At 42.4% G+C, this 19,858-nt stretch overlaps 2 protein-coding genes across 2 annotated transcripts in view; both read left to right on the top strand.

The window, feature by feature from the left end:
• LOC115143774 (caM kinase-like vesicle-associated protein) overlaps positions 1-3,340 on the top strand; it is a 36,844-nt gene extending 33,504 nt beyond the window's left edge. Inside the window, exons 6-11 of the mRNA XM_029684253.2 lie at positions 426-546; positions 712-787; positions 903-1,039; positions 1,413-1,491; positions 1,598-1,685; positions 1,868-3,340. Of these exons, the coding sequence (XP_029540113.1) occupies positions 426-546; positions 712-787; positions 903-1,039; positions 1,413-1,491; positions 1,598-1,685; positions 1,868-2,185 (819 nt within the window). The 3' untranslated portion in view covers positions 2,186-3,340. The remainder of the gene's footprint in view (positions 1-425; positions 547-711; positions 788-902; positions 1,040-1,412; positions 1,492-1,597; positions 1,686-1,867) is intronic.
• Positions 3,341-7,011: 3,671 nt separating this feature from the next.
• Positions 7,012-19,630, top strand: LOC115143462 (RNA-binding protein 6-like). The gene is given in 21 exon segments (XM_029683918.2): positions 7,012-7,076; positions 7,246-7,602; positions 7,604-8,939; positions 9,112-9,201; positions 9,351-9,420; positions 10,441-10,514; positions 13,007-13,081; positions 13,316-13,631; positions 14,217-14,374; positions 14,518-14,618; positions 14,720-14,789; positions 14,879-14,942; positions 15,148-15,227; positions 15,360-15,486; positions 15,645-15,742; positions 15,865-16,230; positions 16,316-16,471; positions 16,569-16,631; positions 16,780-17,082; positions 17,251-17,385; positions 18,595-19,630. Coding segments are annotated over 21 exon segments (4,182 nt in total). The 5' UTR covers positions 7,012-7,026; the 3' UTR covers positions 18,688-19,630.
• Positions 19,631-19,858: the final 228 nt, after the last annotated feature.

The raw sequence follows: 19,858 nt of genomic DNA, 5'->3' as shown, positions 1-19,858 counted from the left end.
CCAACAGCCAGATCGATCGCCTTCAACTTGAAAGCTGCATCATATGCATTTCTCCGTGTCTTTGCCATGATGAGGGTGACAAAATGACTACCGTAATCAGAATGATGGGAAGTTTGAGCACGCTCGATTTACGTCACATTATGTGACGGTGCTCAGTTTTTTGGCGGCATGAATCTTGTGAAAGCGGGAAAAATCCATAAATTAGCTGCGTCATTGTATAAACCGCGAGGTTCAAAGCGTGGGAATAAAGTAGCGGCTTATAGTCCGGGAAATTACGGTAGCTACTTTTCCCTCTGCATTAAAAGAACATTAATTATATGGCACCCTGAGTAATTGTCCAACCTGCCAATTATGTATATTTTTGTCATTATTTCTACATACCAAAAATATCTATTCAGACATACACTTTGTTTTGTTTCACACAGCTGGAGAACTTGGTGTACTTCAATCGCCTGAAGCACTCCAAAATAGTAATCAGTGACTTCCACCTGGCCAAGCTGGAGAACGGACTCATCAAGGACCCCTGTGGAACGCCAGAGTACCTTGGTGAGTTGTTAGGGAATGGGGCAGATCATAGACATATGGGGGCAAATGGGTTTGACATGACAGTAATGGTGTTTGGACAACTTGAGAGCTATATACTATGTTGCTACCTCCTGAGCATTCCAATTTTCTATTCATGAATATTGGATTGTGTGTGTCTTACTGCAGCTCCTGAGGTGGTGGGACGTCAGAGGTATGGAAGGCCAGTGGACTGCTGGGCCATCGGGGTCATTGTGTATATTCTGTGAGTGTTCTCTATCACCTCAGTTCACTAGAGTTTACAGTGTCTTGCCCATACAGTACTCGTGTTATCGTCCATCTCAGGTGACTATCAACTATGTCTTGTTTTCTTTCTCCAGCCTGTCTGGAAACCCCCCTTTCTATGACGAAATGGAAGATGACGACTATGATAATCACGACAAGAATCTTTTCCTCAAGATTCTGTCAGGAGACTATGAGTTTGACTCACCGTACTGGGATGATATCTCTGACTCAGGTATAAAACACTATAATTCGAGATCAAATCAAAATGCAGTACTACGTAGCACATTTAGGAACCAGTAGATGGGAAAAGGAATGTTTTAAGGAGTGTCTACTTCTGTTGCACCAGAAGAGAGAAAGAGAAGATGTGTACAAATACCTCGACTAACCTGTACCCCCACACAGTGACTCGGTACCGGTACCCCCTGTATATAGCCTCGTTATTGTTACTCTTTTATTTTTTTACTTTAGTTTATTTAGTAAATATGTTTCTTAACTCCATTGCTAGTTAAGGTCTTGTAAGTAAGCATATCACAGTAAGGTCTACACTTGTTGTTTTCAGCACGTGACAAATAAAATTGTATTCCATTTTTTGATTTGTTGTACAGCGAAAAGCCTGGTGGCAAGTCTGATGGAAGTGGAGCAGGATCAAAGACTGACTGCACAGGAGGCCATCAACCATGAATGGTATGGTTCGATCCAAGATTAAAATACATAACCATTTTTTCTTCTTAAGTTTGCAGTGTGTGTATGTGTTTTGATTGGTTTTCTGTTTGCCTGTCCCTTGTTTCAGGATTTCTGGGAATGCAGCGTCCAATAAGAACATCAGGGATGGAGTGTGTGGGCAAATTGAAAAGAACTTTGCCAAAGCCAAGTGGAAGGTATTCTTCCTTTCTGTCAAACAAACCTTTTTTGGTACTTTTTACAATCATTGTGTAAATTGGCTGCACTGCATAATGTCTGAATGTTGTGCATATGAAGTTCTATTCATTCACTGCACAGATTCTTCACTTAGATGATAGCATTCTAAACAATATCTTTCTATGGTCTTGCTCTTCCACAGAAAGCTGTACGGGTCACAACAATGATGAAGAGGCTTCGAGCTCCAGAACAGAGGGACTCAGGGGCCTCCAGCCCGGTTCCAGGGGGCTCTACATGCCCTGTCACCTCCAGCAACTCTCCAGTACCCTCAGCTGATGCTCCTGAGGGCACCCCTGTCAGCACAGAGGCCTCTGTCACCCTCCAGGTCCCTGACTCACAGAATTCACCCGCCATCATCACTCCTGATGAGCCAGAGGCAGATCCCCTGCAACGGTGTAATGGGGACGCCGCAGTGCCCCTCCAAACACCCCAACAAACACAGGACGATCAGAATGGCTAGACAGAGCAGCACCAGTACAACCCCACCACACACACCCTGTCAATAACACTCCGCCCCACCCTCCTTCTTGCAGCATTAGTGCAGCAACATCTCACTCGGTCTGTTATATCTGTGATTGTTTGAGATGGTCTGTCTGTCTTAAGCATTGTTTTCTCTCACTATTTTCCCCTCCAGTTTTAAGGATACTCATCCTTTTGAAAATGGTTCAAAGCGTGTGAGGAATACTAATTATTTTGAGCAGGTCTAGGAAATGTCTCAGTCTCAAACTTTCTCTTCAATTAATTACTTTTAATTTCATGGAAATCTCAATTCTATAAATGTATCTGTTTGAATCTGAATCACACCTTTTAGTGCAGTTCTTAAGACACCTACAGTACATGTTTGTAATGTCCTGCCTCCTTGGTTCCATCTCTTAGAGAGGCAATTTCTAAATCTGTTTGCTACTGTACCCTAGTCGATATGTTAGTGAGAAATTATCCTCAAAGCAACTAATAACTGCATATTTTGTCTTTATACTCCCATTTATGAAAAGACGAAAGAAACCTGTGAGAACGTCTGTCTGGTTGATTCATGGTCCCAATAAAATAATGTACAGGCCTTTATTAAGATTTTGCAAATAGTAGCTTATGTTGTATGTAATTAGTTTAAGGTAGTGTCAAGCCTGTTACACGGTGTGGTATCTATGTTTTAAGCATCTTTTAGCTGAGCTGAAGGGTTGCCAAAGTATTATGTAAATCTATCAATTGAGCAATATTGGTATTGCTATATAAAACTGACTGTTTTGAATCACTTTAATTGTGACTGATCAGTATGAGTTTGTTCTCCCATATGCCATGACCAGCTAGGGACAGTAGAAAATATTTGTAATTTACAGATTATACACTTGACATATTGTTTTTTCCTCTTTTCCCATGAATACCTGTAAAGCTGAAAAATATATTCTTAATTTACTTATTCATATCATGGGAACCACCACATAAGTATGTGACAGAACAAAGCAATGATTTTATCAAGCCTCACACATTTACAAGTGTGCTACAAGGTTAACGTATGCTATTAGTATGTGTTCATTTAGCGACAACATTTTCTTGTATTTTGAGTAACGTCCCTCATATTTTGTCTCTGTATTCCTTGACTGAAATCTATAATAAAATGAATGGTGATTTACAAGTTATATTTTTGATGCACAATGTATATCAATGTATCATCCTCATTTCATTCCAGAAAAGTAATCCTGTCATCACATCCTGCATCGGGGATGCTGAAATTACACACAAAAAAAGTGAATTGTATTGCCTATGTAGCTAGTTAGCAAGCGAGTTATGTGGTTGTCTTTACTGGATGCACTGAGAAAGTTGACTAACGTTTGATATACTTAACTTTGAGACATAACTAAGTTAATATATAACATAAATTATAAGATATATCAAATTGCATTAGTCACATGCGGCGAATACAGCTGGTGTAGACCTTACAGTGAAATGCTTGCTTACGAGCCCCTAACCAATTTAAGCCGTTTTCCATATGTTAATATAATCATATTCATCTGTGGTGTTTGGTTGTTACATTAGCTATCTAAGGTTACAGGTTTGTCACAAAACATGATATGCTAAGGCTGGTGGGTTAGCCTGGCTGCAAACTGCCAAGTTGCTGGTAACATCGATGAGTCTTTTTGTTGTTGTTTCCATTTACTCGTAGAATTAGATTTTTTTTATGGCCTTCTGCTCCACTTCATCCAAGTGCCCCTTTCTCTACAGGGTAAAATAGTTTTGGTTGGCTTGCTATCTAGATTGTTACAGAAACTTGCGAGCAGGGATGGAAATGAATCTAGCCTGTTAGCCTAAGGCTACTATTTTGACTGGACAATTAGAAGTGCAAAATTAGTGAAATTGTATATTTTCATACATCCCATGGCACAGATTTTCAACCCGAATGTTTACCGGCCTCGTAGAAATTGCTGTCTCAACTGGCAAGTACCCAAAACCCTTCAATTCCATCCTTGTTTGCAAGCATCCGATTAGTATGAAAGGAACAGCAACTAATGTCAAATGGCGCCAACTAACTTTACCTGCGCTGTTCTCGCTCGAGAGCTTGCGTCGTTCGAACACCTTTGCCGAGCGAGTTTATCCAAGAAAAGTTCAAATTTCTTGAGTTTATCTAGCGCATTGTTTTTTGAGTAAAGTTAATTTAATCCGTTTTCCAGCGCACTGATATACTTATCAATTCTAGCATTTATGTTTATGGTTTTGACCCATAATTTATATGTACACTAGACTGGGCGGCAGCTAGCCCAGCCCAGTGGTTAGAGCGGTAGACTTGCAACTGGAAGGTTGCAAGTTCATATCTCTGAGCTGACAAGGTACAAATCTCTCGTTCAACCCCTGAATAGGCACGCCGTCATTGAAAATAAGAATTTGTTCTTAACTGATAAATGTTAGAAAATGTTATTCATTACACAATGGTCTGAAAGTCCTGCGATATGAGCTATGATTCTAAACTCTTCACAGTTGGATTCTGGATTTATGGACCCAAGATCCATAGGTAAGATCCATAGATATGAATGGTCATTAAACACAATAGGCTGAATAATGACTTGATTTCAACACAGTTAAAGTCCTGCAATTAGAGCTAGGTTGCCAATATTTGTGTGAACATTTCACGGACCATAGCCAATACATTCACAGTGCGATTTCAACGGATTGTTATTTTTTGGTCAAATTAAATAATTGTGTTTTGTTCAATTTATATAACAACATTCCAAACTTGTTAATTCTAGTCCAAATATGGCATGATTCGACTATTTGTAGTAAATCAACAGAAGTCAATGATTAATTAATTTACCAATAAATAAAAATTAGCTAAAATTGCTCTGTGGATGTATTAAACTTCAGAATTGCTTTGGTGTCATGCAGTCAAGGCGTGATATTGATCAACCAATGGTGTGTTAGATACCAGCCATGGACGTTTGACACCCCCTCATTTCCATATGGGATAAAGAAATACATGAATAAATATATAAATGAATAAAATTAATGAAAGTTTGAATAATTAGATAAAACATACATAATTAAAAACATACAGATATGTCGAGAAAATACATTAATTTGAGTGAGTATTTTAGCTTTTTTTGTGTGGATGTATTTATTATACTGAACAAATATATACACTCAACATGCAACAATTTCAAAGATTTTACTGAGTTACAGTTCATATAAAGAATTCAGTCAATTCAAATAAATTCATTAGGCCCTAATGTATGGATGTCACATGACTGGGAATACAGATATGCATCTGTTGGTCACAGATACCTTAAGAAAAAGGTAGGGGCGTGGATCAGAAAACTAGTCAGTAGCTGGTGTGACCACCATTTGCCTCATGCAGCGCGACACCTCTCCATCACATAGAGTTGATCAGGCTGTTTATTGTGGCCTGTGGAATGTTGTCTACTCTTCAATGACTGTATGAAGTTGCTGGATATTTTTTTATTTAACCAGGCAAGTCAGTTAAGAACAAATTCTTATTTACAATGATGGCCTACCCCAGCCAAACCCTATTTACAATGATGGCCTACCCCAGCCAAATGACTCTGGGGCAATTGTGTGGCGCCCTATGGGAGTGCCGGTCACAGCTGGTTGTGATACAGCCCAGGATCAAACCAGGGTCTGTAGTGACACCTCTAGCACTCTGATGCAATGCCTTACACCGCTGCACCACTCAGGAGCCTGATATTGGTGGGAACTGGAACACACTGTCCTGTGAAATGTCTAGTGAGTATGCAGGCCATGTAAGAACTGTGACATTTTCAACTTCCAGGAATTATGTACAGAATGGCAAAACAATGGTGCTCAGGATCTCGTTACAGTATTTCTGTGCATTCAAATTGCCATCGATAAAAATGCAATTGTGTTCGTTGTCCATAGCTTATGCCTGCTCGTTATTTGACGCGTCAAACGGCGTTTCTTAGTATACTTGCTGCCATCAGTGGATACTGTAGTTCCCACGCTGTCAGAGGACTACAATTCCCACTTAAAAGTTACCCTCCCCGGAAATATCGGTTCCTTAAAATTTCCGGTCTCCATTTATTCCCCGATTGTTTCTCAGAAGAAATATCAAGGTGAGTCTCCCCTATGAAAAATACGTAGAAATTAATGAAATATGATTATGTAACATTCATATCAACATCTGGCGTAAAATAAAAACATTATATCGCGTATTCTTTGAAAACAGATGGGTACCTGCCAGTATATGAGCTCGCTCGTGGCTTGGAATACAAAGCCGATGGAGGCAGTTTAACGTTGGCGTTACTGTAGCTAGCTAGACATGGTTGCCAGCACGGATAACGTTAGTTAGCTAGATGAAACGTCGTCATTAACTGGCAATGCACGCCATCGTCTACCTTGCTTGTTTTTCATCAACATACTTGATAGCTAGCCAGACAGTAAGCTAACGTTAGCTAGTTTCAACTGATCAACAAATGGTGTGGTAAATATTGACTGAATGGAGCTAGCTACTATCTTACTCAATTTAGCTAGCTAACGTTAGTAGCACAAGTATTAGCCCTATCTTAATACCCATGTCACATATCTAGCTTGCTAACGACTCTATTCATTGGCACAACATATGAGGCTAAATAAAGATGGTGGTTGATGCAGACTATGGTATCAATACCATCTCGCTTTGTAGTAGCTACACTGTTTTTGTTTACTTAAATTTTATGCTTATCGATCTCCCTACAGAAGGGGTATTTATACTGTGAAGGAAAAAATGCATCGGAGTTAAACTACTGTCTGGGATTTGACATGACATATTTTTGCTCTGTCAGATAAGCTGGTTATTTGAAAATGATGTGGGATGGACCCAGGAGAGGACCACAAGGGGGCCCACCCTTTCGGTAAGCAGATGGTGGCAATTGCTGTATGCAAATAGAAAAACTATCTTGCAAGAGAAAGTTCATGATTTTACATTCTTATGATGGTTACTTGATTTGAGAGCTACTTAATTTAAAAATGTTTGTAAAGGTTTAGAGCCCAAAGTATGAATTCTGACTTTTTTTGTTCCAGTGGGGACAATCGTGGAGAAATGTTTGGGGGCCAAGATGGCCCTATGTCTGATTTCAGGGGTAGAGACGGAATGAACATGGGTCCCAGGGGACCACAGGATCGGGGGCCTCCTATGGACATGAGGAGGATGGACTGTCCACCTGATATGAGGGACCGGGATATGGAACCACATGACATACGAGGGAGAGGAGAACCACCTAGGGATTTCCTGGGGAGACCTGGAGAAGAGCCAGACTTCAGCCTCAGAAGACAGTATGAAATGTCAATCAGGGACAAGCTGCTTAATGCAGCTGCTGGTGGTGGTTTCATGGGGCCTGGGCCAGGCATGGGAGGGAGAGGAATGGGGGGGAGAGATGTGGGGGAGAGGCATGGGAGGGAGAGGCATGCCTCCACGAGATCTACGAGAGCCAAATGACAGATTTATTGACATGAGAGACAGGGATATGTTCCGCAAGGATATGCCAGGCTTCAACAATCCAGACATGGATGGAAGGCGAGGAGGATTTCCCATGGAGCCTATGGGTAGAAATGAGGGGTTCAGAGACATGCGTGATAGGGACAGGCCACCCATAGACAGGCCCCCGATGGGCATGGATGACATTGATGGGTTTAATATGGACATGCCTCCACGAGATCGAGACAGGGGAATGATGGACTTTGACAGGAGGGGTGCTCCTCCATTGAATCCAAGGAAAAGATTTGAGTCTGATACGGACTTCAGAAACCGCGTTGGACCTCCAGCTGAATTCAGAGGTAGGGATAGATCTCCCGTAAGATTTGCCGACAATGATGGGGCTCTAATGGATGTCAGGGGAAGGCCTGGCGGCCCTCCAGATCTTGGTGGCCCAAACAGACCCAAGTTTGTGGGTACAGATCCAGAAGGCACCCTTAGAGACAGAGAATTCCCAGAAATGGAAGAGGTGTCGCTTGCAGAGGAGTGGAAGAACCGTAAGAAGGATAAGGACTCTCATCCATCCCCCATGCCCAGAGGTCTTCCTCCTTTCTCCAAAGAGATTCAGGGACAGCGATTCCCTCCAGTGTCCAGAGAAGGCAGTCTTCTTGGAGAGCCGGCAAACTTTAAAGAAAGGAACATGCCATCTACCGAATTCCCTGGGAAAAAAGATGGGCCTCCTTTTGACTTCCCTCGCCCCAACAGAGAAGCTCCACTTTCCCAGAACTGGGATAAAAAGCCACCCACAGATATCCCTGGCATGGATCTGCCACCTTTTGGCCGTAGAAGTCTTCAGGACCCTGCCTTTCCACCCATGGGTCCTGGGCTCCTGCCAAACATGCCGAACAGAGAGAATGACGGCAAGCGCTGGCCCGAACATGGGGATCCCAAGCAGAATCAAAATGCACCAAATCGAGTTGACAGACCCCCATACCTCTTGGAGAAGGACAGACCCCCATACATCCTAGAGAAGACTCCACCAACTCCACTGGGCCATGGGCCAAACGATAAAACTCGATTTAAAGGGCCGAAGGATGCATTGCTTGAACAAGGCCCAGGGAGTGTTAAGCTGGTTCCAGGGCCAGACTTCCAAGGCAAAGACCAGGACTACAGGGACATTGATTACAGAACAGGTCCAGGGATAGTCTTTGACTACAAACATGAGGAGCTGCCAGGACCTGACAAAGTTCTAAAAGAATCCAAAGCAGTCCCGGCTCCAAAATTCAGTGACTCTGGTTCCCAGGTTAGTAAAGCAAATATTTAGACTAAACCCATTGAAAAGGTAAATGTTTTTTATTTATTTAAATACAAATTCCATACAAATGTTATTGTACATCTGTTGGTGGTCCATTTTGTCATTTATATGAATTTCAATTGCTTTAACCTGTTATTTAAATTTGAACTGTCAACTAAAGGATCAGGATTACCGGAGTGCATCTGTGAAGGACAAGGTTACTCATACAATTTGCATCACTGGAATTCCTAAGACGGCCACAATGGAGCAGGTAGGAATCAAAACACAGACATTTAGCGTTTGACTTGATACTTTTCTGATTGCACAAAATCATGCAGTTAGGTGATAGGAGTTTAGTTATATACCTATAGGTGTGTGTGTGTTAAGGTTAGAGCCTAATAATATTTAATTATCTTTTAGATCCTTGGTGCCTTTGCAGTCCGCGATGGTGTCCCAATGCAGGGAATGAAAATCAAGAATGTTGTGCCAGGTGAGACAAAAGTCCCCGTGTGGACATGCTCAACTCGAACGATATCTCGAATCTCCTACGAATTGTTTCGCTGTTTCGCTATTCGAATCATACGCTCATATTCTTTTCAAAGTGTCTTTGTTGCCTCCGATGTTCTCGGTCTTGATGCAATCGCTCATCAGTTCAGCAGCCAAGTTTTCTAAGTATGTAGCCATTAGTGTTTTTCATTCCTGACAATGTAGGAAGACTGTCCAAACATCCTTATTGCAGCAGTCTTTGACAGTGACTATCAGTCACAAAAGTTCTTATGACACGCCATCTCTTATGTTGTTCACACCTTTTCCTTATACACCATTTTCTATTTTATTGAAACAAAAAACTATTTGATTACGATAGAATATAGGCAGCAAGTTTATATTAGACTATGTAAGTACTTCAGGTTCTTGGTGTTGCTTTTCTCATCATTCAGCTTAGACTAAAGTTTTCTCAATGATTTGATTGTAGGACTGCATCAGCCATCTACGTTACATTTTGGATCCCTGAGAAGCTACAATACCAAGTTTCTGAGTGACAAACTATTATGGCAGGTTTAAAATGCAGCAAGACAGTCCGTACTTTCTTTCATACAAAGTAGGCCTGTGCCTTAGTAGCACTTAGGTTATGCTATGCTTGCAGGAATTTACCTTAAGAGGGAAATTTTAAGTAAGCTGTAGTTGGTGTACTTGAGTATGTTTACAGACAACATTCAATCCATAGTTGAATCTGGAAAAGATGTTGGTACTGGCTTTTAATTAAGGACAACATTGCCAACTCAAATATTAAAGATACATGACTAGAATGCATTTTGTGCTGCAAAGGTATGGAGAGATTGGCATACATGTCAAACAATGAAGAATTAGGACAATGTTCAATTTCCCCCAATGTATTCATCGAAATGCTACACCATCACCACAAAAATGCTGAAAAATGCCTTTCGTGAACTGCTTTCCTTACTGGAATTGACTAACGCAAATCCATCTGTATTTCAAATGCTGTCCCCAGGTTACAGCTACGATACGGCCTATGTGGAGTTTTTAAACCTCGAGGATGCAGTCCACTTCATGGAATCCAACCAGGTGGCCCATCCTCATCTCTCTACATCGGCTGTGCCTTCGGGCAGGAAGAAGGCTTGGGCTGGGGGCGGGCATTTTAGAAGGGGGAGAGGTGGGAGCAGGGTTGGTTATTGTTTGGGATAATTTATGGGAGTTACTCCCTACCTGTGGGTGTGTGAATTGACATCGTTGGCGTATGTTCAAGGGGACTTTGCACAACAATAGCTTAATAATGAGGTCAAAGAGGAGGCGTGCTTCTGGTGATGCACTTGGCATTGAAAAGGAAAGAAAAAGAAAACCACTTCGAACAACATTCTCCAGATTTGTTTGCTGTAATGTAATCCTCTTAAATCGGAATGAATTTTGAAATGAAAACAAAGAAAAAAAATAACGTAGTCTCAAAACAATAAATGAGGTAAATGTTTGGATACATGGAATAAGAAATAAGGTACGTTGTATGTCTAAGCCCATAGGCATATTATCATAATGGGTCTTGTTCCTGGATTCTTGGTCCTCTGTCCATCCAGGTCTTAGTTGGATACTTTTCTTTACAGTGATATCTGTTCATTTTTAGATAGCAATGTCAGATCCTTCATGTTTTAGTTTTTTTGCGTCATTTTAACTTTGTTTTTATCAGGCTGGGAATAGTAGCTATTGGTGTTATGGTTATTACCTGCAGAATAATATATTAAGGATCCTAAGGTCTTTTCCAGATCACAGACTACTCAGTTTAGATATAATATTAGCTTTGAATCATTTACATATTCCATTATAAAGGTATTTATGGAACTTGAAGCTCAATAGATTCGAGAAAAAAAAATGACTGCTGTTCTGAGATGGGTTGTGCTTACACGAGTAAGGCAGCCATTTCTGAGCTAGCGTTCAAGTCTGTATTAGTTTTTTTTTTTCCTTTCAACTTTACACAGACTAAACGTACACGAAGTTGCTTTTAATTTTGGTGGTGGCCATTATCCTTTCAACGGTCCTTTGGTGGCAATATTGGAAGGTTGATCTGTTTACAGTTTGCTGTGACTCTTTTTCCTTTGACTTATTCCTTCTTGGCAATATCCTGCCATCACCTTTGGCTATCCACAAGGCCAACTTTACCTGTGTCTTGGGGGTACTTACTAGATATTTTCTAGAATACTCTGACTGTTTGTCTTGAGGGTTTTACTCATTCGTTGATCTCAACAAGTGGACAATGTTCGATTTCATTCATCTTTCTCTACACAGAGAGCTGTGCATCTACCATAGTAACTTTATTCCTTTGCATTGCTGAATGGATAGACTCCATCTCTAAATGCATCCTCCACATCAGATCCACTCTTGCCTGCTAAATACAAGCATACATCTTCTTGATGCCCATCCACTTGACAGCAGAGGAATCTTTTCTCTTGACCACAGTTCTTGGCTCACTTTCTCCTTTTGTTGTGAGACCTTTCTATTGGTCCCATTGGTATAGAGCCATGTAAAGTTTAGCCATGGTAGCACAGGTGAATGTCAGTGGTGCATGCCATGGGTATAGATTTAGGGTATTGATAACTGATATTCTCCCAACCATATTGGCCTATTCTGGTTCCCATATTGAGGGAATCGTGATGCACTACATTCTTAAGTAACAACATCATCTAGGCCAGCCATATCTGGCTCTGCTCAAGGCTGGAAAGAAGCAGAACCAGTGACAGGTGTTACATGTTCCTTTGATGTGTCTTCTATGTTAATTTACCCCATTGGGTAGCTGGTTGCTACAATGGTTTTGAGTCTACCATCCAATGGTTCTGATTTAGTTACCTAAGATATTGATTCTAGAAACATGCGCTTCCTCACAATTGTTTCATGTAGTCAGCTGTATCTTTACCCATCAACGACTACATAAAACGTTTCAAATACAGTCGTCTTGGTTCCTGGGTCTTACAATCCTAACCCTGTTAACGATACTGAACTCAGCAACTATGGGTTATTGTAGATATAACAGCCACTCACCATTTTAGTTATACTGGAGATTTTGAGTCTACCAACCTACAGCTTGCATGTCAAATCATGCAGTCATGCCTTTATGCAGATTAGTGTCATATACATTTACAGAGCACTGCCGACACAATGGTATATTGAATTTCATGTTGGATTAAGTACACATTTTAAGTACATATTTGAGCCCTATACTGTCAAAGAATATAGCTTTCTAGCTTTATCTAGTAAGACCACTAATATGAAATTCATAATCTCCTCCCCAAAGTACTGTACATGAGAAAAGCTAGAATTTCCACCTCCTAGCAAACAGTAATGCTATAGCATGGAGGAAATACCTTGGAAGGTATTGGTCGATCTAAGTTCCATATCCCTCTCAGAACCATAATGGTCGTCCCCTTTACCCTCACCACAGAGGAGGACTAAACCTGCCACAGTGCATGATGGGAGTCTTATTCTCTTGGAACATTTAGAATTGTGAGTCACTTGGTTGGCAAGGAAGCGGATTCCTCAGTTTGAATCTAGCTCACTCTCTTCCTGTTTTTCAGGGATCCCTGAAGGTTGGCACTAAAACAGCTCTGATGCGATACGTCCAGCCGGACAGAATTGGCAAGGAAGCTCTAGTAAGTGTTGGATATTACAGTTAGGGCCTTTTTGTAGTTGGAAGTGATTTATTCCCTTTACCTTTGTTCTTGTTTTAAGCATGCTAGTAGCATAGTTATTTTTCTTATTGGTAATGTCCACCCCAAGATTTGTATGCATGCTGGACTTGATTTGCCTGTGCTCCTTATGTTAAGCCATAGGTTGTTGAGACAACCACCACTAAATAACTGATATGCCTTCTCTTGCTGCTTCAGGAACCAGGGCACAAGGCAGGCCCCCCGACCCAGGAACCCCTACTGCCATGCCCAGGCCAGCTCCTGGTCGACAAGGCCAAGAATGAGCACCACAGCCAGGATGTCTCCCAAGCCAAGACACCAGTTGACCCACTGTCCCAGCAGGGCTCATGGCAGCGCAGCTCGGACCTTACCCCCGAGGCCTGGCAGCAGCAGGTGGACCAGCAACTTAGACAGCAGGAGGCTGAGCAGCAAGCAGAGTCCTGGGCCAGCCGCAACCCCCCCCGCCAAGGCCCTGGCCCACATCAGATGGACCCCATCTTTAAGAAGAGCAAGAGTGAGTGAGCTGGGGCAATATTGGAATAGTTGGGAATTGGAATAGTCGGGGAGTAGGGAATTTAGAATTGGAATAGTCGGGGAGTAGGGAATTTAGTATTGGAATAGTTGGAGTAGGGAATTTAGAATTGGAATAGTTGGGGAGTAGGGAATTTAGAATTGGAATAGTCGGGGAGTAGGAAATTTAGAATTGGAATAGTCGGGGAGTAGGGAATTTAGAATTGGAATAGTTGGGGAGTAGGGAATTTAGAATTGGAATAGTCGGGGAGTAGGGAATTTAGAATTGGAATAGTTGGGGAGTAGGGAATTTAGAATTGGAATAGTTGGGGAGTAGGGAATTTAGAATTGGAATAGTTGGGGAGTATGGGAATTTAGAATTGGAATAGTTGGGGAGTATGGCATTTAGAATTGGAATAGTTGGGGAGTAGGGCATTTAGAATTGGAATAGTTGGGGAGTACTCCCCAAAGAATCTTTGGGGAGTAGGGAACCCTAGTAAGGAATTGATGGTGTGATTGTTTATTTAAAACATTTGTTTGTTTCTAAGGAAAGCTCAAGATCAGTGTGATTGTTCGTGTTTCCTCACAGCCATGATCATAAAGAATGTGAAGCCCACCACTACAGTGGAGACCATTCTGAAATCCCTGGACCCCTTCGCCTACCTTGATGAGAGGAACGTTCGTCTGGTCAGAGGAAAACCCCCGGGAGCCAAATGCTTTTGCTTCGTAGACATGGACTCCCATGAGGTATCACATAGCTGCCATTACATGTCAGTTGGCCACTTTGTCATGGTTTATTGCACTCCCATGTTTATGAATGTCTGAGAGTTGTACCCTGCTTAATGGATGTTATGTCTGGATGTCATGACGTGGCCTTTCTTCCATCCTAGCAAGTGACCCGTCTGGTAGAGCTCCTCACCAAGCCCAGGCCTCTCTCTATCGACGGGGTCAGGGTTTACGCTGAGGTTGCTAAGCCACTGAAGAACCAAAAGTGAGGGACACTTATATCATGTAACCAAGCTCTTCAGTGTAAGACCGGTGATGTTATTTTTTTTACCACTGATGATTTGATGGTTTCTATTCTCCTGGCAGCTACAGAAAACAGTTTGATAAATCGAACACTTCTCTCCTGGGGTACCCACCTGAGGCCAGTATGACGGAGGTACGTTAGGTGTTTGGTATCATTTTTGGTTTTGTTGAGATAATGTGTTGGTTAGAAAACTAATGTGTTGTTTTGTACTCTAATCGCAGCAGCAGTACTATTCATCCCAACCTCCCAACCAACCACCAGGAGGCCCCCCACCTAACATGCAAGGTGAGACCTCTCTCATTAGTCAGTATCCCCATTCAAACACTATTCTCCCTGAAAATGTATGCCCTCCAGGACCTGTACATGAAGAGACAACAAATATTGCGTCGGGCTGTGGTTGTCTGTCTTTCAGCTCAACATGCTTCAATTGTCAGGTCATGTTGAGTAGAGGATGAGCAGGAAGAAAATTATTTGTATTATTTTTACCTAGGCGATCATATGGGTGGACCGATAAGCTCAGACCCTCTCTCCAATTCATCTGTTTCGCACTTGAACTCCAGCATGACTTCAGTAAGACACCATCAGACTATTATAAGACCACTTTATCCAAAAGTAAAGAAACATTGACAGTTTAAGCAGAGGAAATGCATGAGTGAGTGTGAAATGCCCTTCTAACCAATGCTTCCCTCTTCCACATCCTAGGGAGGTGGCTATGCTGAACCTCCACCAGTTGATCCCTACCACCAGGCTCTGGACCCCCAGGTCTCCTCTGCAGCAGCCGGGGGGGTGGCAGCAACAGGAGATCATGGCACAGATGGCTACAGCTATGGTAAGGCCAAACAGTAGGCCAAGTGCACCCCTCAGACATCGGGGAATATGCCGCTTCAGACGCTCTTGTGAATCTGTGGAAAGTATGTGAATAGACAGGAAATGAATTATTGTCATCTTGTCATACTCTTGTAACAGCTGTTTTTTAAATTTGTCCAGCTACTGAAACTCCAGACATGACGAACTACCTGTATGATGCCACGTCTGGGTTCTACTATGATCCCCAGACTACCCTGTACTATGACCCTGCCTCTAGGGTAAGAGTTCTACACAGTAGCTCATATGTGATACATTTTCTTCAAATGACCTTGGTGTGTCTGTTCTACTCTACGTCCTTCATGTCCAACGTGTGTGTGTGTGTGCGCGTGCATGTGTGCAGTATTTCTACAATGCCCAGACCCAGGAGTACCTGTACTGGGACAGTGTGTCCAAGACTTACATCCCCGTTCCCGGAGGACACTCTACAGACACCCAGCTCCCCATTGCCCAGTCTGGTGTTGCCTTGGCACCAGACGTACAGGCCATTCTGGCTAATCCAGCAGCAGACGCTCCGCTGGACATGAAGAGACCAGAGCCAACCCCTCACTTCGACCCTCCCCAGCTCCTGAACCCCACTCCTGCCCCTAACCCCAACCCTTCCCCCGAGAGGAGAGAGGAGGAGGACACTGCACCTCGCATAGACAAGAAAGACAACGACAAACCAGGAGAGAAAGAGGAGAAACCCAGGAGCCTAGCTGCTTTCAAGGTTAGCCCACAATATAGTCAAGTATAAATAAGCTATAGGAACAATACACCACCTTATAGATGTTTAACACGCATGTCTGTCTCAGATCATGAAGGATATGGAGCGCTGGGCTAAGATCCAGAACCGTCAGAAGGACAGCGTCCGTGTTCCGTCCCCTGTACTCAAGGCCTCCGGTGGCGGGCTGGACGACAGGAAGTCCTCCAAGGCAGCTGACGCAGCCTTCACCATCTTCGAGAGGAAGGTGGGTACCGGGGGACTCTGTGACATTCATGCACTTTAATGCAATGGTGTGGAATTAAATCTGCTTTTCACTGTCCCTCTTCTGTTTCCCTGAACAGGGTGGAGACGACCTCTTCAAGAAGCCTATGGCTCCTCCCAAGAAAGAGGGGAAGGGCTCAAAGGTGAGATTGATTGATTGGTCTACAATGTTCTGTTGTGTATGATCAGGGGGAAAGAAGGAATGAATTTGATTCCAATCCATTATGTCTGTGGGGTGCCTTCCTCCCTCCCCGGTGACGTTGTTTCTGAACTGCTCCCCGCCCTTCCCAGCAGTCCATTGGCTCTCTGGGCCTGCTGGCGTCAGACTACGCAGCAACAGGCAGTGATGAGGAGGAGGAGGTGGTGCAGCATGAGGATCCTCAGGCCTCTAGGAGTCAGTCTCAGGAGAAGGAAGACAAGCTGACAGACTGGAAGAAGATGGCGTGTCTGCTGTGTAGGAGACAGTTCCCCAATAAGGACGGCCTGGTGCGCCACCAGCAACTCTCAGACCTCCACAAGCAAAACATGGAGATCCACATGAAGATCAAGAGATCAAAGAAAGAGCTGGAGGCTTTGGAGAACCAGGAGAAAGAGGTCAGTGGAGGCTAGATTTGATAAGTAGTCGTAAAGCAGTTCAATAGTCGTGAAAAGTTTAATTTTAGTTCCCTTAATCTCTCTCTAACCTCCGATTCAGCTATGTTCAGGAAGTATTGTTGAAATGTTATATGAACGATGTATTGATGTCTGTAATCTGTTCCATAGCTGAGTGCCAGGGAGTCCAACGGCTCCCCTGAACAGAAGAGAAGGAAACATCAACACCAGAATAGCTGGGTCGGTGGCTCCAGGGACATGCATAAAGGCAGCGAGAGGCCGGGGTTAGGTTCTGAGCCTGTTGAGGTACTATAACATCTTTCTTTTTCAGTCTGTTGTCAAGTTGGGTTTTTTGGTGATTTTAACTCGTTGTTTTTTTGTTTTATTTAAAGCTTGGTGGTCATTTTAACCCCAGTTTTTTTTTTTTTTTTTTTTTTCATTTAAAACTTGGTGGTGATTTTAACCCCAGTTTTTTTTTTTTTTTTACCTCTACGGGATCGGCGTCCACCCCGCGGGACGGTTGAGCTAACGTGTGCTAATGTGATTAGCATGATTTTGTAAGTAACTGGAAAATTTCCCAGGACAAAGACATGTCTTATATGGGCAGAAAGCTTAAATTCTTGTTAATCTAACTGCACTGTCCAATGTAACTATTACAGTGAAAAAAATACCATGCTAATGTTGGAGAGTGCACAACAACAACTGGTTTGATACCTCTAAAGTTAAATAATGTACTTCAGTAATTTGCTCTGATTTGTCATCCTGAGGGTCCCAGAGATAAAATGTAGCATAGTTTTGTTTGATAAAATCCATTTTTATATTCAAATGTAGGAGCTGGGTTCTACAGTTTGAACCCCTGCTGTGTCCCCCATCTAGATGTGTGAAGGTTAGTGTCTTTTCTGTAGGGAAGCGAATTATCCATCATTTATGACATTCCTGGGATTGTGTAAACTGATTTTTTTTATTTCCACATCATTTTTGTATGTTCTCTATAGTTATGAACTTGAAAATGTATCAGTTCACCATTTGGGCAGACTTAATACAACATTTTTAACTGTAATGCAATGGATCATTGGATCCGTCTAAAACTTTGCACGTGCACTGCTAAATTGTGCCTAGACTCCTAAGTGATATAATGGCCGTTCTCTAGCATTTCAAAGTTGATGGCGGAGTGCATGTTTTTTTCTTTTGTATTATCGTTTACCAGATCTAATGTTCTCTTTCATTAATTTCACATTTCCACCAACTTCAAAGTGTTCTATTTGAAATTGTATCAAGAATATGCATATCCTTGCTTCAGGTCCTGAGCTACAGGCAGTTAGATTTGGGTATGTCCTTTTAGGCAAAAATTGGAGAGAGAAAAGGGTCCGACCATAACGAGGTTCTATTAAAGCTAGTTGGTGATTTTAACCCGTTTTTCTTATTTAAAGCTAGTTGGTGATTTTAACCCGTTTTTCTTATTTAAAGCTTGGTGGTGATTTTAACGCTTTGTGCTTCCTATCTTATCTCCCACAGAGGAAGAAAAAGGAGTCTGTTGTCTGGAATCATGCCACCTATAAGCAAGCGGTGCGCAAGGCCATGTTCGCACGCTTCAAAGAACTGGACTGACCTTTCCTCCTTTTCAGTTTATTAAACATTTTGCTAAATTGGATGAGTCACTGAAGACTTGTACGGAATGACACATTTACCCAAACGGTGCACAACGTTCTTCAAACGCCTTTGAGCTATGTTTGCTGTTGGTGGGTGTGACCTGATCAATATTGGCGTGACCTTTTGAAATCGGTAAACGAATGCAGTGCACCATACACAATTGCCCTCCGTACCACCATACTCAACATTCTTAATAATGGCACCTTTTCCTTTGAATCAAACATTGCACATCGTTCTGTTCTGCTTAACACACCCCACATCACCCAATCCCAACTGTGTCCCTGTGTTTGTATGTATGAGGAACATTGGTTAAATTAATGTGCCTGCCAAACCCTAGCGGATCTTTTGGACTGAGCCCACCCCTTACTGTATCTGTGGGCCCACCTCACTGTACTACCAGCAATGCAATCTGTCCGTAGCCGTAGCTGTTGAGACAATGGAGCTGTAGGGAGACCGTTAGGGCCTCCACATTTCTGCAGTGTTCTCTATGCTTGTTGGGTGGGCCATTCACCCCCCCCCCCACAGTACTGACAGAGCCAGATGATCTGAGAGACTGGATTAATGTGAGCAAGATGGCAGGTGAGTGGGAGAAGAAGCAGTGGAGTTTGTGCTAAGTTGCTCTACAGACTCAACCCAAATAGCAAGCTGTCTTTGACCTCCTAATCAATCCTTTTATGGGATGTAGCTTTTTTGTTTTGCCATGTGTTGTGTGTGGCTGATGTGTAGTGTTATTGCAGCCAGATCTGGTGTTGTAGAATACTTGTTGTACGCCACCGGGCGGTTTCAGCTACACGGTCATTTATTTTAACACAGCCTTTTTACATGGACTTATTCCTTTCCTTGTTTGATTTATACTCTGTATTGTGTGCGCACCTTTTTTTAAGTAAAATATCAAATCTAATTGAAATTGAGTCTGGGGTTTATTTCTGTGAAATGTGTGTGATATTTGTTTGGAAAAGGTGTGCAATAATGGACTGTTTCTGTCAGACAAATGATGTTCAGCAACTCTCCATTGGGTGGCAGCAGTGTTCTTTTGAGATATGTACAGTCACTGAACCTGAAATGTTACATCCTTACCCATTCAGATAATGCAATGAACTGGAATACACCTATTATTTTTAAAAAGCAA

Source organism: Oncorhynchus nerka, linkage group LG15, assembly GCF_034236695.1.
Source record: "Oncorhynchus nerka isolate Pitt River linkage group LG15, Oner_Uvic_2.0, whole genome shotgun sequence".
In the NCBI taxonomy this organism is placed as follows: Eukaryota; Metazoa; Chordata; class Actinopteri; order Salmoniformes; family Salmonidae; genus Oncorhynchus; species Oncorhynchus nerka.
This window is presented reverse-complemented; position numbering and strand designations above follow the sequence as displayed.